Raw genomic sequence first — 23,500 nt, 5'->3', positions numbered from 1 at the left:
CTGTTGAACCCCCAATATGTAAAAATCCTAGCTGCCTCTATTGTTTCCTAGGAGTCTCTGCCACTTATCGCCCACAAACGGAGTGGGCGGGGGGAGGGATGACGTCGAAAATAACCAGGAAGTCCCGTCTCCGTACCGTGGAGCTGTCAATCTAATTTCAGCTGCCGGGAGAGCGAGCGAGTTGTTGCTCCGCGGACACATTTCATTGCAGCACATCACCATGGCTGCGTCCATGCAATGAGAAAAGAGGTCTGCGGATTCGTAATTTAACCCGTGGACATATCTTTACACGTTTTTCTGCGGATCAAGGGTAGCCTGCGAGATTTCAGCCGCCAGAACGGAAGACCTGTGATTCCCCTGATCATGTTTGCCAAAGCTTTTAGGGTAAAATCCAACACTGCTATAAAAGGATCTGATAGGTGAGCTTTTTTTCCCTTTTAAACGGATTTGCCTAAATTGTTAATCTGGCGCTCTTTGGAATTGTAAAGAGGATGTTTTTCAGACAAACGGAATGAGAATGGGACTAATGCTGCTTAAAAAATTCTCTAACGCGAGAAGGCTTTAAAAATTAATGCTTCCCTCAAAGTAATCAATGCTTCAGTGCTTCTTTGCTTACAATTACACTGTAAATGACATATGCCGTTTACAATAAACCTCGATGTTATTTTTTTTAGAGTTGTGAACAAATGGGAAATGTGAGGAATATTTACAAAAGTGTTCTGGAATTTATTTGTTATTCCATCTTCCATTCTGGTGCATTAAACTATCTGTAATATTTGTTTGTTCTGGAAACTACATCCTCAATCATCAGGTTCCTGGGATGGCAAGCAATAACTATAATAATATGGAAATAACTGGCAAAAAGGAAAATAACGTAGAACTAAAAGATTTGCCTTTTGTCTGTGCATGAAAGTAATAAATTTATTTGCAGTTGCTGAAATGGTAAAACTGATGTATAATTACATTATAATGACTAATAATTATGTTGTGCAATTATCAGCTTTTATGTCATTACTGGAATCAAAACTATGGAGCTAAAAACTTCACCTGAGATTTAAGATATAGTGCAGCTGATTTGTGATTATTTTACTGGTTATTAAATATATTTTGATCTGTATTAATGTAGCTTAGTCGTATTGTTTCCATGAGCTGCCTTGAATGGTTGGAAAAGTAGTATAAAAATGTATAGTTAACCTGTTAAGCAGATGACTATTTTAATATCTGTCTTTGATAACAACCTAAGTGGGAAAGCAGAAAAGTGTCCTATGTCTACAGTTCAGCAACAGAAGCTGCAGCTCTGACCATACCTTCAGAGTTGTACATAGGAATAAGCACGTTCTTGTTCAATGCAGGAGGAAGTTGCGAGCTGATGTTGCAGCCACATTTCCCACACTCTCTACTGAGCAGCTCTCTGAGGTTGTGCCAAATAAAGAAGAGCTGAATATTATCAAGCTGTACACTCACAAAGGAGAGGCTCTTACAGTTTATGCTAATAGCAGGAATCCAATCCTGTTTGAAATGGAGAAAGCACTGTATCCAACAGGTACATAAATATGTTGGAGCGGGCAGTTTATTATGGGGCTGGTGAAGTTTTAATTTAGTTTTCTGTTCCATTCTGGGCATGTCACACTCTGGATGCGAGTCGGGTTTTCCATCACTTCCATAAGCAAAGAAGTATTATAGTACCTGATGGTAGTACTGAGGTATACATATGTTCAATCAGAGCCAGGAAGCATATAGGCTCCGGTCCATATGCTCCCTCTGAAACTCGGTTTTCACTGTGAAATTCCTCAGGAGGCTGCCCTGAAGATGCAGTGGGGCAGGAGGAAGAGGGCACATGGCCTGGGTCCAGAGTAGGGTGGCCAGCTCTGGGTTGGGAAATACCTGGAGATTTTGGGGGTAGAACCTGAGGAGGTGGGGTTTGGGGAGGGACTTTAATTGGGTATAATGCCCTGGAATCCACCTTCCAAAGTGGTCATTTTTTCCAGGTGAACTGATCTCTGTCGCCTGGAGATCAGTTATAATCCCAGGAGATGCCCACCTACCACCTGGAGGTTGGCAACCCTAATCCAGAGGCCCTTCTTCATCTTCTGCTTCATCAGAAAGTTGACTGAAGCTTTGAGAGGCTTCTGCTCTCTAGCCCTGGTTCCCCTGTAAGATTTGTGAGTGCAAAAGCAGGTGCACACCCATAGGGCTCACAGTTGTCTGGATTAGGGTCTATGCATCTTCTAAGAACACATCTTGGTTTAGATCTGCTGGAGCATTTCTGCAGGCAGAAGGATTTCCACTCACAGAAAGGGACTTTCTCATTTCCTTTCTTTCATTGCAGCTCCAACCACACCCCCAAATGCTATTTCGGGGGCTGTTCCCCAGGAGCAGCATTTTAGGGTCATTTGGGGTTGCAATAGGAAAGGGGAGGTGAGAAGATTCTTCCTTAAGTGGAAGTCCTTCCATCTGTGGAAACGCTCAGGTGGGTCAAAGTATATCTGTTGTCCTCTACTCTGTCCTTCAGGATACAATGGGATAAAAACCAAAAATAAAACTGTTAATTACATATCACAGCAATATTGAAAGTAGCTGCAGCCCCTAGCTAATGATGTATTTGCATTATGGTTTTAAAAATTATGATATGCCTCAGTGTTAAAGAGGATAATTGCTTACAGTGATATGACAAATATTCTGTATTTCTGTAAATTACCTCCTTGACACAAGTATTAGTCATTCTTGTATTGTCTTTGGCTGTGAGATACAGATACATATGAATATGAATTTCAGCATACAGTAAGAAAATACCTTTATTTATTTACTTCATTTGTACCCTGCCTTTCTCCCCAATGAGGACTTAAAGCTGCTTACCCTTCTCCCTTTTATCCTCACAACAACCCTACAAGATCAATTAGACTGAGAGAGTATGACTGGCCTGAGGTCACCCAGTGAGCTTCCATGGCACAAGTGGGGATTTGACCCTGGGTCTCCCAGATACTAGTTCAACACTCTTAACCACTACACCACACTGGCACTCATTAAGGATTAAATTTGTCCTCCTGACACAATATGTTGCTTTTCCATTTACCTTTTCCCTTAGATATTCAGAACAACTCTTCCTGGTCACTAGGTTAAACTCTCTCTGGCTTAATAATAAAAGGTAGAGCTGGGGGTTCCCTCAATATTAGCTAATAGACAACATTCATTCTGAAGCCACAGAGAACTCTTTAAAAGCATGGCTAGTTAAGAAGCTGGGTTGTAAACACTACTTTCTTATCATTATTTTTACCTCCTGACACAAAGCTGAGATGAATGATAATAAATTGGGGAGAGAGAAAGCCAAGCAAAATTTGTGGTGCTGAAGTCTCAAACATTTTGTGTTCTCTTTGGGACAGTATACACCCTGTGGGCTCATCCTGACCTTCTCCCTGCCTTCTCAACTTGGCCACCTGTGTTGCACAAACTAGCAGGAGGAGCAGGTAAGCAGGCTGAGCTTGAAGCCTTGCGTTGCACAAGCCTTGCGTTGTCTTTTTTGAAGTTGGTCTTCGTGGCCTGGCTTGTTATATTGCTTAGGTGTTTCTAGGTCCTTTGAAATCAAGCTGGACTTACTTTCGAGTAAGTAAACTGGCAAATGCAAGGTATGGCTCTCCTTGCACCAAAGCATGCTGAATACCTTTATTTAGCCCATTTAAAGAAGAAAATAAATTGCCAACAGAACAAGAGTCTTAATTTAAATGTTAATGTTATGTAGGTCATATTTGACTGACCATGTGATTTTTTTTAGCTTAATTATGGCTCAAATATAGGCCCAGGCAAAGATTTTATATCTGTTTTTTTCTCTTTGTATGTTGATAAGGAAAATTTTATTAGTAACTAGTCTGTAACCTGTAGGACAAATCCATGTGTCTGCTTTTGACTTGTTGGTTTCCTTCACATATGGCATTGCTTTGTGTTTCTGTTCAAATGCTGCGAGTGTGTAATCACTTGGTTGTGGAGGGGAGTTAAGGAGGAAGGTTGCAGGTACTGGGATTTGAATCCAGTCATATGATCTTTGTAATTGATTGGATTACGGGTTCTCTGTTTCAGTGTTCAGACACAGTGCAAACATTGTATGAGTGAGAGAATATGATGTATTCTTATTGGAAATATACATAGGAATTTAATACCCTTGGGTCCTAAGCCATTGATTCTATATCCTTTGGTGTATATCCTTTTTTAACACATGTGGGCATTTACTTTACTTCCCACAAAGCTTTATGTCCCATCTAGGTTAATATAGAGCTGGCGATGGACTCTGAATGCTGTCGTTTGAGAGAAATTCTGTTGGTCTTCTACAGCAATCAGCCTGGTATGCTGTTGAAGGCAGATAATATGGATGCTGTTGAAGGCAGATAATAAGGGCTCTGTACATTCTAAGCTATTTTGGGAGTGCCTGGAAGAAAATAAGACATCCAATAAGCAGCAATGTTGGGTCTTCATAGAAACCAAGAATTGTAAAGAGAAACCTGAGAGTGGCCTGGAAGTAGTATCGAAATTTCTTAACTTTAGTAAATGGCAAAGTTGCAATGTTTGGATCTCAGTTCATCAATGTTGTTAATACAGGATTTGTATTTTTTTTTAATATATGGTATTCCAGGGCCATTCTGTCAGTTATGTGTTGTACGTCAGTTATTTAGAAAGGTGGTTAAGTGTTTTAAGTAAATACTGTACCAATCGTGGGAGGATTTCACTGCACAGTTTGGCACCTGAATGAGAGTCTAGGTTGGATTACTCAATCATTAATGTTTCTATTGGATACAAAATAAAGATAATAAAAACAAAACATTACAATATATTTATTAAAAGCCAGCATTAGAAAAAAGCCCAGCATAAAAATATAGACCATGACAACAGATAACAGACAGCTTGAAATAACAGTTTCCAGACTAAAAGAGTATTAAAAAGTAAATTCCTTAATTAAAAGCCTGAGTGAATAGAAACATTTCTGCTTGGCCTAAAACAAAACAATGTAGGGATTAGGTGAGCCTCAAGAGGAAGGGTGTTCCACAAGAGAAGCGCCCTGTCTCTGGTGGCCATCTGCTTCACTTCTGAAGGCAAGAGCACAGAGAACAGGGCTTGTGCGGAAGATCTTAACTGGAGGGCTGCACAATATAGGAGGAGTCAGTCCTTCAGTTATCCTGGCCCCAAGCCATTTAGGGCTTTAATTCACTTTGAATTGTGCTCAGAAGCAAATGGGCAGCCAGTGCAGATCTTTCAGCACTGGAGTGATGCAATCTCTGTATCCTGCCCCTGACAATGACCTGGCTGTCGCATTTTGAAAGAATGGAAGTTTCATAGAATTATAGAAACATAGGGAACTCCAGGGTCATCTAGTCAAACCCCCTGCACAATGCAGGAATCCAACAGTTCCCAGACTATTTCCAAAAGCAGCCCCACATAAAGCTCATCACAATAATCAAACCTGGATGTAATCAGAGCATGGATCATCATGACCAGATCGTGGTTTTCGAGGAATGGTTGAAGCTGGCGTACTAGCCAAAGCTAATAAAAGGCACTATGTGCCATAGAGGAGGCTTGGGCCTCTGACTGTAGGCCAGGATCCAGCAACAGCTCCAAGCTTACAGAGACTGACTTGATTTGCAACATTTTTGTAGAGCAGATTTGCCCAATTTGCAATCCAGTTGATGAATTTTAAAGGCGTCCTGCGGCCGCTGCAGGGCCGCTCTGCCATCGCCACTGGGCGCGCCCGGCTCCTCCCAGCCGGCACCGCCCTGGGAGGGCCTCCTGCGGCCGCTGCAGGGCCGCCACACCGCCCCGCACCGGCCTGGGAGGGCCTCCTGCGGCCGCTGCAAGGCCGCACCGCCGCCCCTGCCGGGCGCGCGCAGATCCCCCTGGCCTGGGAGGGCCTCCTACGGCCGCTGCAGGGCCGCGCTGCCGCCCCCGGCCTGGGAGGGCCTCCTGCGGCCGCAGCAAGGCCACACCGCCGCCCCCGCCTGGCGCGCGGCTCCCCCCAGCCTGGGAGGGCCTCCTGCGGCCACTGCAGGGCCGCGCCGCCGCCCCGGCCTGGGAGGGCCTCCTGCGGCCTCTGCAAGGCCGCGCCGCCGCCCCCGCCGGGCGCACGTGGATCCCCCTGGCCTGGGAGGGCCTCCTGCGGCCGCTGTAGGGCCGCGCTGCCGCCCCCAGCCTTGGAGGGCCTCCTGCGGCCACTGCAAGGCCGCGCCGCCGCCCCCGCCGGGCGCGCGCGGATCCCCCTGGCCTGGGAGGACCTCCTGTGGCCGCTGCAAGGCCGCGCTGCCGCCCCCGGCCTGGGAGGGCCTCCTGCGGCCGCTGCAGGGCCGCGCCGCCGCCGGGCGTGCACGGCTCCCCCCGGCCAGGAGTGCCCTGGGGGGGCCTCCTGGGCCGCGGGGGGGGGGGGCGCCGGCGCCTGCCTGCTAAGCCTGCTGGGGGGGGGAGGGGTTATAAGCCGACCCGCGGCTTATATGCGGGTGCCTAATTTTTCCCCATTTTTGGGGAGAAATTAGGCACCTTGGCTTATACGCAGGTCGGCTTATACACGGGTATATACGGTAAGCCTCAAGCCCAGCACTGGCATTGCTAAAAAGATTATTGTTGATTTGAGTGTGCTATATCATTCTAGCTGTACTGTAATTTTGCTGAAGTAAATAAAGGGCTGTAGAGCAAAGGTGATGACTGTCCTGAAAAGTTCTGATGTTTGTTTCCACAGACCTAATGCTTCCTGGAGTTGTAGTGCCCTCTTCTGGTCTTCCTCAGATAGATCGGGGCACATTGTGTGCTATTACCTTGGTGGAAAACAGGTATGATTTCTCTTGAAAGCTAATGTTAAGTTTAGTCTTTGTGCTTACTGCATATTTCAACGGGGTGAACAAAAATCAAATCCAGTTCCGTTCAACAAGAAAAATGGCAGGTTGCTGTGACGATCAGTTAGAAAATCTGCACAAGAGCATGTTCAATACTGCCATGACTCATAGTTGATATCCCAGAAATTATCTTAAATTTTTAAATATGAAGATTGTGAGTTGTAAATAGTGTTTATCAAATGACACTAAGTTATTTGATTCCAAGTAAGGTTACATTTTAGGAGAACATATTTGTGACTCTTTGATATTGGTTTTTGTATGTTGTAATCCTCAGAGTCTTAACCCTCCCCCCCCAAAAAAAACCCTTTTGTTAAGGAGCATTATAGTGAAGTTTAACAACTAGACGCCCAAGATTAAGTACCTGGTTAGGCTGCAAACTTTGTGTTTGCAAGTTTGGGGGGAGGGGGTCATTATTTTGTCTTTATGCACTCCTTAGCAATCCATATACACCTGCCTAGTCTTGTTAGACCTTTGGTCCATTTGGCTCTTTGTTACTCACTCTTGACCAGCAGGTGATCTTTATTGATCAGCAAGTGATCTTTCAAGTTTTCAGTCAGAGGTCCTTCTCAGCCCAACTTCTACAAATCCTGTTCTGGTACTGTATACGTGCAAGGCAGGTGCCCTACTGCTAAACTGTGTCCCCTCTATAATGGTAGAAAATTACAATGCAAGTCTCCTACATGCAACTGTATCAGCTTGGAAGCAATTTACTAGATGCCTGTGTTAGACTTGTTTCTGACCTTTTATGTTATGTTTAACCGTTTTATGTTATGTTGTATATGCTGTTTTATGTTATGTTATGTTTAACTGTTTTCTGCTTAAATATATCTTACAAATGTAAATAGGAAAAGTAGCATTAGAATTATTCCTCTTTGTTACCTGCGGCCCCACATCCTTCAAGGACCACCTCTCTCTGACTGAGCCCATGTGGTCGCTCCACTCACCACAGCAATGCTTTCTAATGATTCCAATCCCTGCAAGAGTACAAAAAATGGATCCTGTTTGTGGGCTTTTATGTCACCTACTCTGATATTGTGGAACAGCCTCCAAAAGACATTAGAAGACCTGTATCACTTCAACAGTTTTTTAGAGGGGATTAAAGGCTGCATTTTTTTTAGAACCTAGGGTTTGTGATTTTTAACACGCTGGCTTTGAATGGCAACTGCTTGGACCTTTTAACATTTGTTATTTTTTACTGTGCCAAGATCTGTACTTCCTCTTGGTGTATTCTTAAGGGTTGCACTAGCAGGGCTGGGTCATTATGAGATTCTAGGAGCTGCTAATATATAACTTGTTTTAGATCGAGTAAGCATTTGGCTGTTTACTTTAAACTTTGTATGTATATATGTATTTTCTTTCAGAGCCCCAGTGGCTATTGGAATAGCTACCATGTCCACTAAGGAGATGTTGGCCGCTGGAATGAAAGGGAAAGGCTTCACCGTGCTGCATACTTACATGGATCAATTGTGGTGGGTATATAACCAGCCATACCAGATAGTTTACAAAATGGGAGCAGAGCTATATGGACCTTTGGCCAAATGCAAAATAGTTTCTTGAACCTAATGCTTAGAATGGAGAAGGATTAGCCCTGAGCAATGGAGGAAGTGAGTAATCTTGAATAGTGTCCAAGCTGTCAACTGATAATGGGTCTAAGGTTTTCAGGGTGACTAGCAGATGTCTTTCCCAACAATCTTAGATCAGCACCAGTGCATTATTTTGAAGAATACTTAAGAAGAGGAGTTGAGTTCTCCAGCACCAATCTGGAGAACAGCGAGCATCACAGAAAGTTCTGCGTCCCCCATTGTGCTTGAGATTCTCCTTGAGCTTCTGCTCACCAGCCACAATGAGCTGTCATGCAGGGGCAGGATGTTCTTGGCTCAGCTTCCCTATTCTTCAGACACCAAAGTCAAATTAGTGTGGTAAGAGGCTTCATTCAGAAGCTCATTGTACTGCCAATCTCCTGTTAGCCCATGTGCCCTTCTTCCTTTCTTCCTAAATCCATGATTTGTACTAGATTAGGACATGCGTATGGTGTTCCTGGTTCAAGAATGGCAGTAGGAGCTTTCCCTTCAAATTAATCTATGTTGTGTACTGTTTGGTGCAAAGCAGCGTATATAACTCAAGGGCTGTGGGGTTATGGTTTCCTTAAATTGTACTCTAATTCCTACTCAAAGTATGGATTTAGTGGCAGTTATGCAAACAAGACCTTGTTTCATTTATGGCAGTCTGCTGCCTTTTGGCACATTATTGGCATTAAATAAATGTGGCAGGCTACATGGATTTTCCAAACTATTCTGACCATAATATTTTTTGGAATTGCTGTCTGCTACTGTTCCCGTGTTCTTCAAGAAAGTCATTCTTTAGGGTGAAAAACATGTTTTTTCACAACTCCGTTATCTTCACTAACTCTCTTGCGTCTCTTCTCTGTCTTGTCTCTCTCTTTTTTTTTTTTTACTAAAATGGGAATTTGAACTGAGATTTATTATGCCTCCTGTTGGTTTTTTTTTATTACACACTTTTTAATGAAAAAGGAGCTTTGGTGACAAGACATGTCCACCCACAGTAGTCTCCCTGGAGGCAGAACCTGTCACTGAGCATGCTGAAGATGAGGAACAGGATGATAAAAGAGAAGAAGGCAAAGTACCTGACGACAACCTCCCTGTTGACCCATCCCTACAAATAGACATTGGGAATGTGAACCTCAATGAAACTATTGAGAGTCCTGAAGTAGGAGAAAATGAGGAACCTGCTGAGAATGGACCTGCTGAGACTGCTGAAGAAGACAACTTGGATGTTCCCCAGGAACTGGAAGACAGCAGGAGTCCACAAGGTATCACTTAAGCTTAAGGGATGTGCTCAGGGGTTGTGTTCTGTAGAATTCTAGTAATAATCCTTGTGCTGAAGAGAGCAGTTGCTTGATTGTATGATGAGCGGGGCAAGTACAGTTGGGGCATCAATGTTGGGGCACTTAATATGTTACAACGTTAATGTGTATATTGCGTCTATCCATTACCTGGTGATTGGATATATATATTTTGGCCAAGTATGCACTGGAGATAAACCCCCTGCCCTGAGGGACTGAGACTTCATTTAGAGAGTGTATTAAATGTATCAGTCTTGCACTTGGTGGATACACAGAGTACACCTGCTAGCTTTATAACATGTGAAGAACTGTATGAAGGTCTGTGGTTTCTACAGGTGTGCTAACTTGCTACAGTAGAATTGTAGGATTGGCAGAAGGGTCTTGTCAACCGTGATATACTTACATTCATTGATTTTTTTAAAGGGGTACAAGCCATTATGTAACCTGTTAAAAGGAGTGGGTGTCAGAAAAGGAAAGTGCGAGCACCAAGTTCAGTGTTGTGCTGTGGTGTAGTATTAAAGCCTTTTTGCTGATGAATGTTGACACAGCTTGGCGCTAGAGTGGAGAGGTTCTCATTGTAACAATGATACCTTGGCCCACATTGTGTTCTGTTTAGAGCCTCATGAGGACAAACTGTACCATCTTTTTTTACAGAACAAATGGATGTGTTACTTCATCAGTGCTTCTTTCATGCCTTAAAATGTAAAGTGAAGAAGTCAGAGCTCCCTCTGCTGACCAGTACTTTTCTGCGTAATTATATGTTCTCATGCTGGTATGTGATCTCTTAGGCCGGGTGGGGTGAGCATATTAGAGAAAAATCACTTTCTACTTGAAACTCCTGTTTTAACTGTCAATTCAGTGCTGTGTAAATATGTCTTACACTTAACATAGTCTCTGGATATTGGAAAGTTTGCTGTTATCAAGGCTATTTTGGATTTAAAAGATGCTTGTTTAGAATGAAATTGTTACAGATAAGAAGATTTCTCTTTTGCTACCAGTAATTTGCAATTTATCAGTGTTTAGTTTCCCGTAGGTTCAGGACTGTGACATGTATGCTACAACTGAAGCTGGTTTATACTGCTCCCTTAATGGGTCCCTTAATTATACTATTCCCTTAATGGATTTTCATTCATGTCTTTTGTCTTTTGTCTTTTTTTAACCAGTAGAAATGAACTGGCCTAAGCATACTGGTTTTAATCCAAAACTCTGTTAGGGACTTAATATTTTAGTAGGAGAAATCAAGGGGGTATTTTTTTTAAGTGGTCTAAAAATAAGGATAACTTAGGTTTGATTACTACTATTTCATTCATGTATTTTTTTCTTTTATTTAATCAACAAATAGTCCTAAAGGTCAACAAATAGACATAAAGAAATCCAGCTACAAGAAGGTGAGGATGTTTTTGTTTTTCCAATACTGTTTGAGGGTGGGGGAAAGAAATTAATTATTAAACTTTGATTACAATGGTGGGGTTTGTCTATCTCATATTTAAATGCCCAGCTATAAGCAAAAAGGAATCTCTCCCCCACCCCACTCCTCTCCACTTGTGAGTCTGATTTGAATAACTTCACATGTGGATAATTAGAATGCTCAATTAGCATCTTTTTAAAAAAATATTTTTTGTTTTTGTGTCAGAGGGTAGCCATGTTGGTTTTCAGTCGAACGTCCAGATTTGAGTCCAATAACACCTTAGAGCCCAACACACACACCCATTTTTTGGATATTAGCTTTCAAGGGTCAAAGCTTCCTTTGTCAGGTGACAAAGGAGGCTTTGACTCTTGAAAGCTTGGTGGTAGAAACTGCCATCGAGTCACAGCCAACTTATGGTGACCCCAAAAGGTTTTCAAGGCAAGACACATTCAGAGGTGGTTAGACATTGCCTGTGTCATGACCCTGGACTTCCTTGGTGGTCTCCCATCCAAATACTAGCCAGGGTCAACCCTGCTTAGCTTCCAGGATCTGACAAGGTCAGGCTAGCCTGACCTATTGATAGCTTATACCCCCAAAACCTTGCTGGTCTCTAGGGTTTCTCATGCAAAGGTGCACCATGAGGCGATGCATACCGCAGTGTTCCGGTGCCACCACTGAACTTCAAACTAGAAATGGTAAATGAGAGGGCCTGCACCCGTCTTGGCCTGCAGAAGTCAATGATGTACAAATTGCAAGAAGACCCTGTGCAGGTGCATGGTAGCTCCACCTGTACTGCATGGATTAGGGCCTGTTTGGTCTCCTCCCCCCCTCCACTTCTGGTTGGTAGTGGGGGCTGTCTCCTTTTGGACTATGATTTGAAGATGGCATCCAGTCGTTTCAGTGTGGGCTCCAGCATGAGATTCTAATTGATTTTCTCTCTTTAGTTCTCCAAGTTCCTACAGACAATGCAGCAACAGAAGATCCTTCAGGTGAAGGAACTGAGTAAGGGAGTGGAGAGCATTGTGGATGTGGACTGGAGACACAAAAGGTAAGAGAAGGAATCCTGTGTGGGCATTAGGAGCTCGAGAGAGAGGTGTTCCGCACAAGCAGTTTTCACAATGGAGAAGAGGTTAAAGGATGTTTGAATCTGAGTTAGGAGGACTGCCAGCTGATTAATGAGCCGAGCTGCGATCAATAGCAAAGTAGCTACTTAACTGGTAACAAAGTAGGTTGCTTTGGTCTGCCTTTACACTCACATAATAGCTTTAAAGGTAGCCTATGTGGTGTCTTGGTTAGAATCTAGTATCTGGGAGACTCTGTAGCTGAACAGGGATTTAAAACAAAGCATTGCTCCTGTACTGGTTTTCTCATCCTCCTGATAATAGTACAGAGGTGTCTTTTTTCTCCTTAACCTCCAGGTACTAGCTGGAGATCTCCTGCTATTACAACTTATCTCCAGCTGATAGAGATCAGTTGACCTGGAGAAAAAGGCCGCTTTGGCCATTGGACTCTATGGCATTGAAGTCCCTCCCTTCCCCAAGCCCCGCTCTCCTCAGGCTTCACCCCAAAAACCTCCCACTGGTAGCGAAGAGGGACCTGACAACCCTGTGGGTGAATTTGGGCCAGGCATTCAGCCTAACCTACCTCACAGGGTTATTGTGAGAATAAAATCAAGAAGGAAGAGTCTTGTATGCTATCCTGGCAGAACAGCACAAAAACAATCCTTTGCTTTCCAGATTGTTAAATTAAGTGTTTGTGCAAGAGGACCACATGCAATTGATTTGTGGAACTGGTTATCAGTATATCAAATTCTCAACTTGCCAAATCTGTGTATACTTAGATACAAAGACTGGAGCATTGACAGACAAGAACAGACCTTTAAAGCCTTACACCGCCTGGGACCCTCGTATCTTAGGGACTGCCTCTCCTTCGAATATCTTTGGTCATCTGATAACAACTTACTGGTGGTCCCTTGCCCTAAGAGTGTGCGGCTGTCCTCCACGAGAGCCAGGGCCTTTTTGGCCCTGGCGCCGGCCTGGTGGAATGCTCTGTCTGGTGACATCAGGGCCCTGCGGGACCTTAAAAAGTTCTGCAGGGCCTGCAAGACAGAGCTATTCCGCCATGCCTATAGCTGAGGATAGCCGCAAATATCATCTGCTGGCCTCCCTATTGCCCCTCCTTCCTGTTATATTGTTGATGTCAACAGAGGGGTAACCTGCTGCAAACACTCAGCAATGCGAGTATGGTTAGGCGCCATTTGAAACTTTGTAAATTTGTGTTTTAATTGGGATTTTAATGTTTTAAATTTAGATTCCTATTGTTGGTGTAGTGATGTTTTTATATGATGTTAACCTCTCTGAGCCAGCTTCGGCCGGGAAGGGAGGGTTATAAATCACAAAATAAATAAATAAATAAAGTAAGAAAAAAGCCTGAAGTGTGCAGAAAAATTTGAAAACTAAAAAACTACCCTCCCCAAATAACAGAAGCAGTGTCTGTAGCTTTAAGAAAATAATTCTCTTTCAGGTGCCAGTATGGGTGTTGCTAAGCAACTTCAACAGTATCGCTAACCTTCAAGCCTTGGTTATTGAAAGTAAAAGGCAGAAAGTAAGGGGCATGGTCCTTTCCAGGGCTATTTTGGCCTTTGAAGGAGAATGTATGGGGCCAGGCCTGGTAGCAACGTATTATGCAACTAGCATGATTTACCCAGGCCTGGCTGTTTGCTACTGTTCAACAGCAGCCAACCTCTGAAAGCCATTGAAGCATAGTGGTTAGAGTTTTAGACTAGGATCTGGGAAATCCAAATTTGAATCCCCACTCTTCTGTGGAAGCTCACTGGGTGACCTTGAGTCAGTTACTGATTCTCCACTTGACCTACTTTACAGGGTTGTTTTGAGGATAAAATGGAGGAGAGGAGAATAATGTAAGTTGCATTGGGCCCCCATTGTGAACAAAGGTGGGGTGTGAATAAATTTAGCTGAAGCTGGGGGGAGAAGATAAAAGGTAGGTTGATTGGTGGGTGGGAAGGAGAGAAGGAAGTAGAGATAGGTAAGGATATGGGAGTTGCCAGGAGGAGGGGAAGAGGAAATAGTATGGGGAGGGGATAAAGAAGAAAGTGAAGTCATTCCCACAAGTCCTTGCAGGTTACCCACCATGCAACTGGGCCTAGCAGCCACCAGTGCAACTGGGCCACAGTTTTCTCTGATAGAGACTGCCAGAGGCAGTGAAGGAGGGAAAGCTGAAGCCAAGGGAGCAAATAAAGGTAGGGTAATGGGTTGGTAGGAAGGAGAGAGAGAAGATGGGAAAGGGGAGAGGCTATGGGGGTTTTTGGGAAGGGAAAGCAGAAATAGCGGCTGTGAGAAAAATGAGATTCCCCACAGCAAGTTTTTGTGGGTCCCCTGCTTGTCATTTTATGTAATGACACAGTGTAAGTTAGTTGAGAAAAGCATTTAATGCATTGTTGGACACCATTCTGTTGCTTCAGACCTCTCTTTGACATCTTAATGTGGACTTTTGATCAACAAACATCTTAAAATCTGCATCACTGAAAAGTGTCCTTTTGCTGGAAAGGGTGTAGTCCAGTTCTTGGTTATTGTGTTTCTTTCTTTTCCTTTTTTTATACTCCTCTTTATTGCTACACATTCAAAATTTATGAATGTTTGTTGCACAGCTCAACCTTCAACGCTTCCCAAGAACATCAGTACCAAAACAAAAAAAAAGCCATATCAATGGTAAACACTTCTCCATTTATGCAGTGCAACCAGTGAGAGGATTGCAAATCCAGACCTTTTAAAAACTGCAAGCCAGGGAGACATTTAGCAACTGAAGCTTTTGCCATCTTTCTGCTGCTACAACAGGGCAGGTCATACCTGGGCAACCTCTCTGTTGCTTAGTTTTGAAAGGCACAAAATAACTTTTCAAGACCCGGCACTAGCAATCCCTAGCCACCTTCCTTCTATAACCAGATAGCATGTTGTAATTAACAACCTACACTCCTTTATTAATTAATTGAGTAACTGGTTTTGCTGTCAAGTCGCAGCCAACGTACGGCAACCATGCAGCGTTTTCAAGGCTAGAGACAGACAGAGGTGGTTTGCCATTGCCTGCCTCTCCATAGCAACCCGAGAATTTCTTGGTAGTCTCCCATCCAAATACTAACAAGGGCCGACCCTGCAAAATCTGATGAGGTTGGGGTATCCTGGGCTATCCAGGGCAGGGCTAGGGTAACACACATAAGTTAAAAGCACAAAATATGCAACAGAGTAAAATGAAACCAGTAACAAAAGCAGCACTGCATAATAATTATTGCTCCCACCAGCAAACAACGCTAAAGCAGCAACTAGGATCCAGCCAGATTAAAAACAATACTAATCAATCTGAAGATAAAAATTAAAACAGTAAAAGCCAGTAAAAAAAAACCTGAACCCAGCCATTAAAAAAATGCAAGGTTTAGCTCCCATCAGTGGCTCTCTGGAATAAAAAAAACTAGAAGGGAGGAGACCAAAAAGGCTTACAGGGCAGGGAATTACCAAGCCTGGGGGCCGTTGTCGAAAGACCCCTGTCCTGTGTTCTCACTCATCTCGGAAACGGCATGCATAATCAAAACAAAGACCCAAAAGTCATCAGAGGGGTGACCGCGGGGGAAACAGCCAAGCATAAAAGGCCGCTGTCTCAACAAGTAAGAGCCAGTGTGGTGTAGTGAATAAACCATTGGACTCGGATCAGGGAAACTCTAGTTTGAATCCCCACTCTGCCATGGAAGCTCACTGGATGACCGTGGGCCAGTCACACACTCTCAGCCTAACCTACCTCACAGGGTCGTTGTGAGGTTAAAATGGAGGAGAATGACGTAAGCCACCTTCGGTCACCATTGTGGATAAAGGCAGGGTATACATAAAGTCAATAAATAAAATAAATAAGTCAGAACTGGGCATGCTTACCGGTCGTCTCTCGCTACCGCCACCCATGCTCGCTTTGCGAGTCTTCCCGCTGCTTCAGCTAAAAGTGGTGAAGGGTTGATGTTGATAGGGATGCACTGTAGCCCCTCCTCTCCTTTTTCCTCCTCGGGGATCATCTCTGGGGTTGGTTCCTGGCAGCCGAGCTGCATACCGTCTGGGGAGTTCTCGCTGGAGAGTTCTTCACTTTCTCCTCCCCCGCTCTTCTGTGATGTCACACACGCATAGCATTGTGAGGCGAGAATTTGATAGAGGCTTCTACAGGGTCTCATGTGCGCTTGTTGGTGTCGGTAGGTGGAGAATCCTGGAGCCCTCTGCCAGAACAGCCAGTGTCTTGCGTTAGATTGGTCACAATGGCTGCGTGTGATGTCAAGGAGGCTATGAATAGGGAGCTTATTCTCCAGCATCTGGTCTTCACGATATATTGCCTCTGAACATGAATGTTCCGTTCTGCTATCTTCCATGAATTTGCTTAATCCTTTTATTTTAAAAAGCCATGTGAAGATCAAGTTGGACCGGAAGTGAGAAAGCAGCGATTACTCTCTTTCCTATCTACCGAATATACTCGGGTATAAGCCGACCCAAATATAAGCTGAGGTGCCTAATTTCACCCCAAAAATGGGGAAAAATTAGGCACCCACGTATAAGCCGAGGGGGAAATGCACCCCCCCACAGGCTTACCTGACCGGGCTCCTGGCACGCAGGCAGGTGGTGGCGGCGGCAGCCCCCTCCCTGCGTGCAGGAGGCCCCGCAGGGTCAGCTGGGAAGCGGGAGGACTGGCCCGGGTGAGGTGTGTGTGGGGGGGAGAAACCGCCACCGCCCAGCAGAAGGCGGGGTGGGGGGTGAAGAATCTGCCGCCGCCGCTCAGAAGGTGTGACGACGATCGCGCAAAAGGCGCGATCGGGGGGGGGGAGAAGCCGCTGCGCAGAAGGCGCTGTGGGGTGGGGGGGAGAAGGTGGGACAGCCCTCCCATCAGCTGGCCGGCGGGAGCGCGCTGGGAGAGGGCCCGGCAGGCGAATTACCGTATTGACCTGAGTATAAGCTCGAGTATATACGGTATCCCACTCTCTAAATTGCCCCCCTTTCTTGAAGCTGCAGTTGATTCTGCAGAAAGCAGGAGAGAGTGTTCCATTTTTTCCACCCAGTTTTCTTTCAGGTGTCCCTTGGCAGAGGTCAGAGGTGAGTGCTGCCAAGCAAGCTGTCTTAAGATTTTGTCTTGGGTACCTTTTGGGGTGCTGAAGTGGTAGTGGAGTTTGTAGGAAGGTCACAGGGACAGATTTTTTTTACAATTCTCCCAGTAGGTGGAAATAATCTTACCTGTTCTCCTGTTCTGCTCCTTTTTGCCCTGTCATACTTGGGGTTTGTTCAAATAATGGCCATCCTTGTTTAGAGGGAAGCCCTGTGATGATCGGAGGAAGTCTGCTATCTTCCATGAATTTGCTTAATCCTTCTATTTAAAAAAGCCATGTGCGCTGCAAAGTTTGTGCTGGTCCTGATCAGCCAAGTGGACTGGCAGTGACCAAATGTGGGTTGAGCCATCCTGCAAACCTTCTCATTCCCAGAATGAAAGTCCTCTGAATAAGCTCTGTACTCTTGGTCCATTTTTTGACTCTTCTTGGTTATTACTGCAGAACCCATGGCAAACTTGTTTGTGAAACCACTTGTTTGTGAAACCTATAGGGAAACTACGCAGACTAATAGTTGAAGTTGGAAGACACACTCATAATCACTTTTGTCTTAGGTTGGTAGGAATTCCTATGAAATGTATAGTGACCCATAAAATCTCCTGTGTCTCATTAGTAGCCACACATGTGAGGCTTATTTTGGGGAAACATAAACTATTTCTTTATTTTATTGATCTGAGAGGCTGGAATAAACTTGAACTTCTGTTAAACAACTTTGTCGCTGGGACAAATTATACACGGTAATGTCAGATGTGGGGTCGAGAGTGTTTATTTCCTGGGAGACTGAAGAGCTGAGTCTTGCCCTTTCTGTTTCTCAGCTGTATTAACCTTCATGATACTTCTCTAGTAAACAGTATGAACTTGATTTTCCCTCCTCTTTATTTCAGCATTAGATCTTTCTCGGTACCAGAAACAGCAGCATCTGAATCACCTTCCCAAGATAGTAAAGGTGCTGATGGTGAGCAGCTGTACCACCCTCCTGAAATAATACCACTCTATGGTATCTCATCCAAAATGGCACCCTTGTTCCAGGAGTCTGGATATAAGTAAGGAATTTAAGAAAACCCAACCCTTTGCCTTGCCCTCTACATCCCGTTGTTCTTTACCTGACATCATGGCCCAGGACATCTAGAGAGGGGAAACACTCAAGTGCTTAAGGGTGTGTGAGTGAGCAAGTGAGACTGTGTGTCCATAGCCGATAATCTTTGTATAAGTATTTGGGGAAAATGGCCTACCAGCAAAGACACTTCCCTCAAGCATCAGTGTTTGGGGAGGGATAATTTCAAGGATCTGGTTTGATTGGACCGGTCTCCCACTTTAGAAAAAAAATGGGAAGCTGTTCTGAAATCTTTCTTTAATGAGAAGTTGTTCTGAAATCTCTGTGCAAAGACTGAAGATTGTGCTTCTGAAGCACAACAGATCAAATAATGATGTTTCCGTTTGCCCACAGGAAAGGCAGCACCCTCTCCAGTAGTGAAGTGAGGAGCGCCATTATCAGCTATGTGAAGACCAATGAATTGGTTGACGAAACAAACAAAAAGTATGTAACAACTGAGACCGCGTTGGGTAGAGAGGGTAGAATACCAGTATCAAGCCCTGTGCTGATATCACGGAGTGTCCAGAGGGATTGTCGGCTCACGGTCACTTCCTTTGCTTTTGGATCAGCTCCGTAATGCTAAACCAAAACTGTTGAAAGTGTTGCTAGAAAGAGCATGTCCTTTTGCTTGTATTAAACCCCCTGCACATTCAGTCAGATGTGTGGCCTGTTCTTGCTCTCTTTTATAGCCAGGAAATGAACATATGCTGGGCCCCCTGCTACCATCAGAGGCGTGTGGGGGCTTGAATGCCCACGCACCCGAATACTGTGCCCCAACTGAATCAATTGGTAGTTTTAAAGCAGTGTGCCGTACCTCAGCTGGAACGACCTGCTTGCCTGCACATACAGCCCAATTACTTTCTTCTGTGGTACGTGAGATGTTGCCAGACACTTGATCTTCAGCTTAAGGGAAGTTATGGCTAATTTGTTTTGCCCAGATGCAGTGAAGAAGTGCCAAACATAGGACATCCAGAAATGTTTTAAGTAAACAGGGCCTTTTGTCGTTTATTCTTTTCTTACTAGGCATGGGTTGACAGGGTGTAGGACGGAGTTTGCAGGTGCAGTGGGGTTTTTGACATTCCAGTCCAGCTTTTCATAACCTGTAGTGTTGCACAGTCTGGACTGTGATGTATTCCCATTTTGGCAAACAGAACTTGGCGGGAAGAAGCTTCTTTTTAATGAGTACTATTTGATTGCAGCTTTGTAAAGGTGAATCCTATCTTGTGCGACTGCCTGTTGAACAAATCAGAGCAATATGAAATCTCAAAGTTCAAGTGGGATGACCTTCTGAGCAGGTGAGGGGAGAGCGTGTTAGTATGCTGAAGGCCAACTGGAGCCTTTGCCTTGAATTCTCATATAATGCAAGCCGTTATATTGCAGTGCATTGGTGGGCAACCATCGAGAAAGACTCCCTGCGTACCCTTCTTATTTTAGCAAGGTGTGAGATAGTATTGTTAATAGGATTCTTGGTTGCTTTTAATGGGATGTGAGAGAATTCTGTAATGTCAGAAGACTGAAATCATTCACAGGTCAAAATCAGCATGTGGCCAAGCAGGGGCCAAGCACTGTGGTTCTCTGGGGTGTAAGCCATAGCTGCGTTCTTTACCTGCGTGAATTATATGAAGCAATCTGTTTTGGCCCATGCTAAAAACTCCCCATTCCCATCCCTGTTTTTGGCAGCATGTCAGTGGACTTTGAGAGAAATATTGGGAATTAAGAAAGGCCCACAGAGAGAGTCCCTTTTAACTATCAGACTGACTTAACAAGCTTCAAACGTCACCTGTATGCTGCAGATGCATTTTGCTTAAATAGCTCAGACGGAGATGCTCAAGTATACTTGAAAGCCTGGCCCTCAATGGGTTGCTGCTCCTTAATGGGTTACGGGCCCAATTTATTTATTTTATGTTATTTTTTTGGTGATTTATAGCCCACCCTCCCCAACCAAAGCCAGGCTCAAATTGTAGAAAAGAGAGAGAGCCCAGTAGCACCTTAAAGACTAACCAAATTTCTGGCAGGGTATGAGCTTTTGTGAGTCACAGCTCACTTCTTCAGACCAGGGCCAAATTGTGTCTACTTAGCTCTGTGGGACAGGGCTTGCAATCATGCTCTTAGCAGACTTCTGGATTGCTGCAAATATTATAGCCCCACGGTTGTAAAGAGACTTGAGTCCCAGGCAGTGGCACAAAATTAAGCCTTGGGCATATTGAATTTCTCCTATGTCTGCAGGAAGATCATTCCGCTATACAGCATCAAGACCTCTCTAGCTTGAAGCACAAGTAAGGTGTTTTAAACCTGAGGACAAATGAAAATCCTGTGTGCATATGACAGCACCATTTGTCAAACCTGTGAGATGGCAATCTGCAAGTTAGTGTGTGTGTTGTTGCCTGGTTTTTAGTATGCACTACTTCAAGCTCAGTTCCCCTAAGGCTAATAATGGTAGTACTTGGCTGCTTTCCATTAGAAAACAGATGTAACAGTACCAAAGCAGAGTTATAACAATCTTTCATATCCAGAGCAGCACTCTGGAGTAGCACCATGGCCTACCAATCTACTCTGTATCAGACAAGTCTAAGGTCAGTCTAAACCGCTGAAGTACAGGTAGATAAAGACGAAAAGCACAGGTTTATTCCCACGAAAGATATGGCTGATACTTAACAATTGCAGGAATGGCAAATCTAAAGATGCTGACAGATGGCATCCCTTTAGGCTTTAACTTGTAATGCTGATTCTCTGGCAGATGTCTGGACCAACTGCAGCCCTTCCATCAGGTGACCTTTGCAGGGCATGAACCCGTTGTGAGGAAAGGAAATATCGATCCCATTGATATAACCATAGCACAGCGATCGTCAAATAAAAAGGTAAGGGCGAGGAGTGTTCTCAGCAAAGGCCCAAACTTTGCTGCCTCAGACTTCTACAGCAAACAAGATGATAATTACTAGGTTTGTTTTGAAAACCTTCTTGTTTGTGTATTTCCTGCATTATTGCAGGAACCTCTCTGAGACAGAGGAAAGGCGGGATTATACATATTTTAAGAGAAAAAAAAAAAAAGAACGAAAGAAAGAAACATCCCAGTAAAACGGTACACGAGGCCTCCCGTAGCCCATAATACAATTCTGTCTCTTCCTTCCTCACAGGTAACAATCATTAAAAATCTGGAGCTTTATGGTCTAGATCCACAGGAGATTGCCAATATTCTTCAGCAAAAGGTCCAGGCCAGTGCCACAGTCACCACACTCCCAGGAGCCAAGGATAGAGCTCAGGTCCAGATACAAGGCAATCAAATCCACCATCTTGCAAAACTGTTGATGGGTAAGTATCTATGAAACTGGTAGCATTTTAGCATTAGGACTGCAATATGTACATGGAATCATAGAGTTGGAAGGGACCACCAAGGTCATTAGTCTAAGCCCCTGCACAATCCAGGAAATTCAGAACTACCTTCCCCCTCCACACACCCCTAGTGACTCCATGCCCAGAAGATGGCAACAAAACCCCTCCAGGATCCCTGGCCAATCTGGCCTGGAGGAAAATTGTTTCCTGACCCCAAAGTGGCGATCGGCATCACCCTAGGCACGTAAGAAATGGCCATGAGAGCCAAACACTGACAACCCTTCCTGCCCTCCCTCTCATGATCTGCCTAAGTTCACAGAATCTAGCCTCTGCTTAATAAACCTCCAAAGACAGAGAGCCCACCTCCTTCTGAAGAAGTCTGTTCCACTGAGGAACCACTCTGTCAGAAAGTTCTTCCTAATGTTTAGCCGAAAATGTTACATCAATTGGTTCAAAATCTTGTGAGCAGATAAAAAGTACCTTACATTAGCTAGGCAGTGGATTTTTTCAACAATTGCCAACTACTACATACATTTACAAACTGCATGGGTGCCATGTACCATCTTAGAAGAAGCATGTTTCTTCCTCTTTCACAATATGAATGTCTTTAGAGATGGTGCCTGTTTATGAAACATTGATATTTCTTCTAAAAATAGAATGCCCTTTTCAAATCTATTTTAACTGATTGATACTCATACAATTAAAAAAGATTTCTAAAACAATCAGGCCTTATTATTATTTGTATGGCACTTAAGAGTTTTTGTAGCAAGCTACAGATCCCCTTGTGTGTTGAAGTGTATTAGTTACCAAATTCAGACGGGGTTATTTTGTTCATACTTGACTCTGTTGCAGAGGACTACCAGATACATCGCAAGTACATCCAGGGCCTTGAGAAGGCACCAAAGATTGGTCGAAAGAAGTAGCCAAGACTGAAGATTTAGAGCACTGTTATTTATAAATTATTTTATTCAACAGAGATAAGTAATCCAACTTCTTTAGCTATACAAATAATGGTTTTATTTAAAGAATAAATGGTTTTCCCAGATATTTTGTTGAGTTTTCACGCAGCCAGCTGGGGACATAGGTGCTGTATAAAAATGTAACACAATTTGCACCAGTTGAAATTACTCACTCTAATTATTTACCAGATAAGTTTGTAATGACAGGGTTCTGAAGATGAGGCAGGTGACAGGGCAGCCCTAAACAGTTATATACCCTTGTAAATCAGTGGGATTAGAAGAGTGTAACTCTGCTTAACACCGCACTGGGAAAATTTTTTATAGGCCTCTGAAAACAACAATCACAATATGCACCTACTGTATTCCCCTGCCCCCCATGGCCTGTTCCATCGTTTTCTTGCATATCATTGAGGATGCAGTAACTGAAAAAAGTGGTCAGGAACTGCTGGGTAAAGAGTACTGGTGAAACACTGTTATTCATGTACATTAGTGATTAAGCTACATACAACTCCTTAGGCTGCATCTGCACATTTCTGGGTCTCCCAGATCCTAGCCCCACATCAAATCACTAAAGCAGTAATACACAACAGGACAGAGAGTGTAGGTGGTTCTCCCCCTCCTCCATTTTTAGCCTTGCAACAGCTCTGTGAAGTCAGTTACACAGAAAGGACGAGTGAGCTTCAGGGCAGAGTTGGATTTTGAACCTAGGTTTCCCCATTCCTAGTCCAACATTTAAACCACTTCACCACACCATTTGCCACACTGACATACTAGCAAAGATTTTTCTCTAGGTTAAAAAAAACCTTATTCTTTCTGCACCTAATTTTTTGACCTTCTTCGTTCTC

General features: G+C 44.0%; 1 protein-coding gene across 3 annotated transcripts; it reads left to right on the top strand.

The window, feature by feature from the left end:
- The first annotated feature begins 352 nt into the window (after nt 1–352).
- On the top strand, nt 353–22,734 carry EIF2D (eukaryotic translation initiation factor 2D). 3 transcript variants are annotated; one of them, XM_056845535.1, is made up of 15 exons: nt 353–419; nt 1,353–1,543; nt 3,381–3,464; nt 6,710–6,800; nt 8,225–8,332; nt 9,395–9,693; nt 10,381–10,498; nt 11,069–11,114; nt 12,079–12,182; nt 18,158–18,316; nt 18,721–18,810; nt 19,566–19,661; nt 21,104–21,224; nt 21,501–21,675; nt 22,549–22,734. In XM_056845535.1, the coding sequence occupies exons 1-15, from the start codon at nt 364–366 to the stop codon at nt 22,617–22,619; spliced, it is 1,809 nt and encodes a 602-aa protein (XP_056701513.1). In that variant the 5' UTR covers nt 353–363; the 3' UTR covers nt 22,620–22,734. The 3 variants fall into 3 exon arrangements, with proteins under 3 accessions (XP_056701513.1, XP_056701514.1, XP_056701516.1); XM_056845536.1 differs by lacking the exon at nt 18,721–18,810; XM_056845538.1 differs by lacking the exon at nt 1,353–1,543 and having other exon boundaries at nt 403–419.
- Nucleotides 22,735–23,500: the final 766 nt, after the last annotated feature.

This window comes from Euleptes europaea, chromosome 2 (assembly GCF_029931775.1).
Source record: "Euleptes europaea isolate rEulEur1 chromosome 2, rEulEur1.hap1, whole genome shotgun sequence".
In the NCBI taxonomy this organism is placed as follows: Eukaryota; Metazoa; Chordata; class Lepidosauria; order Squamata; family Sphaerodactylidae; genus Euleptes; species Euleptes europaea.
Note: the sequence above shows the minus strand (reverse complement) of the source record. Positions and strands in the feature narration are given on the sequence as shown.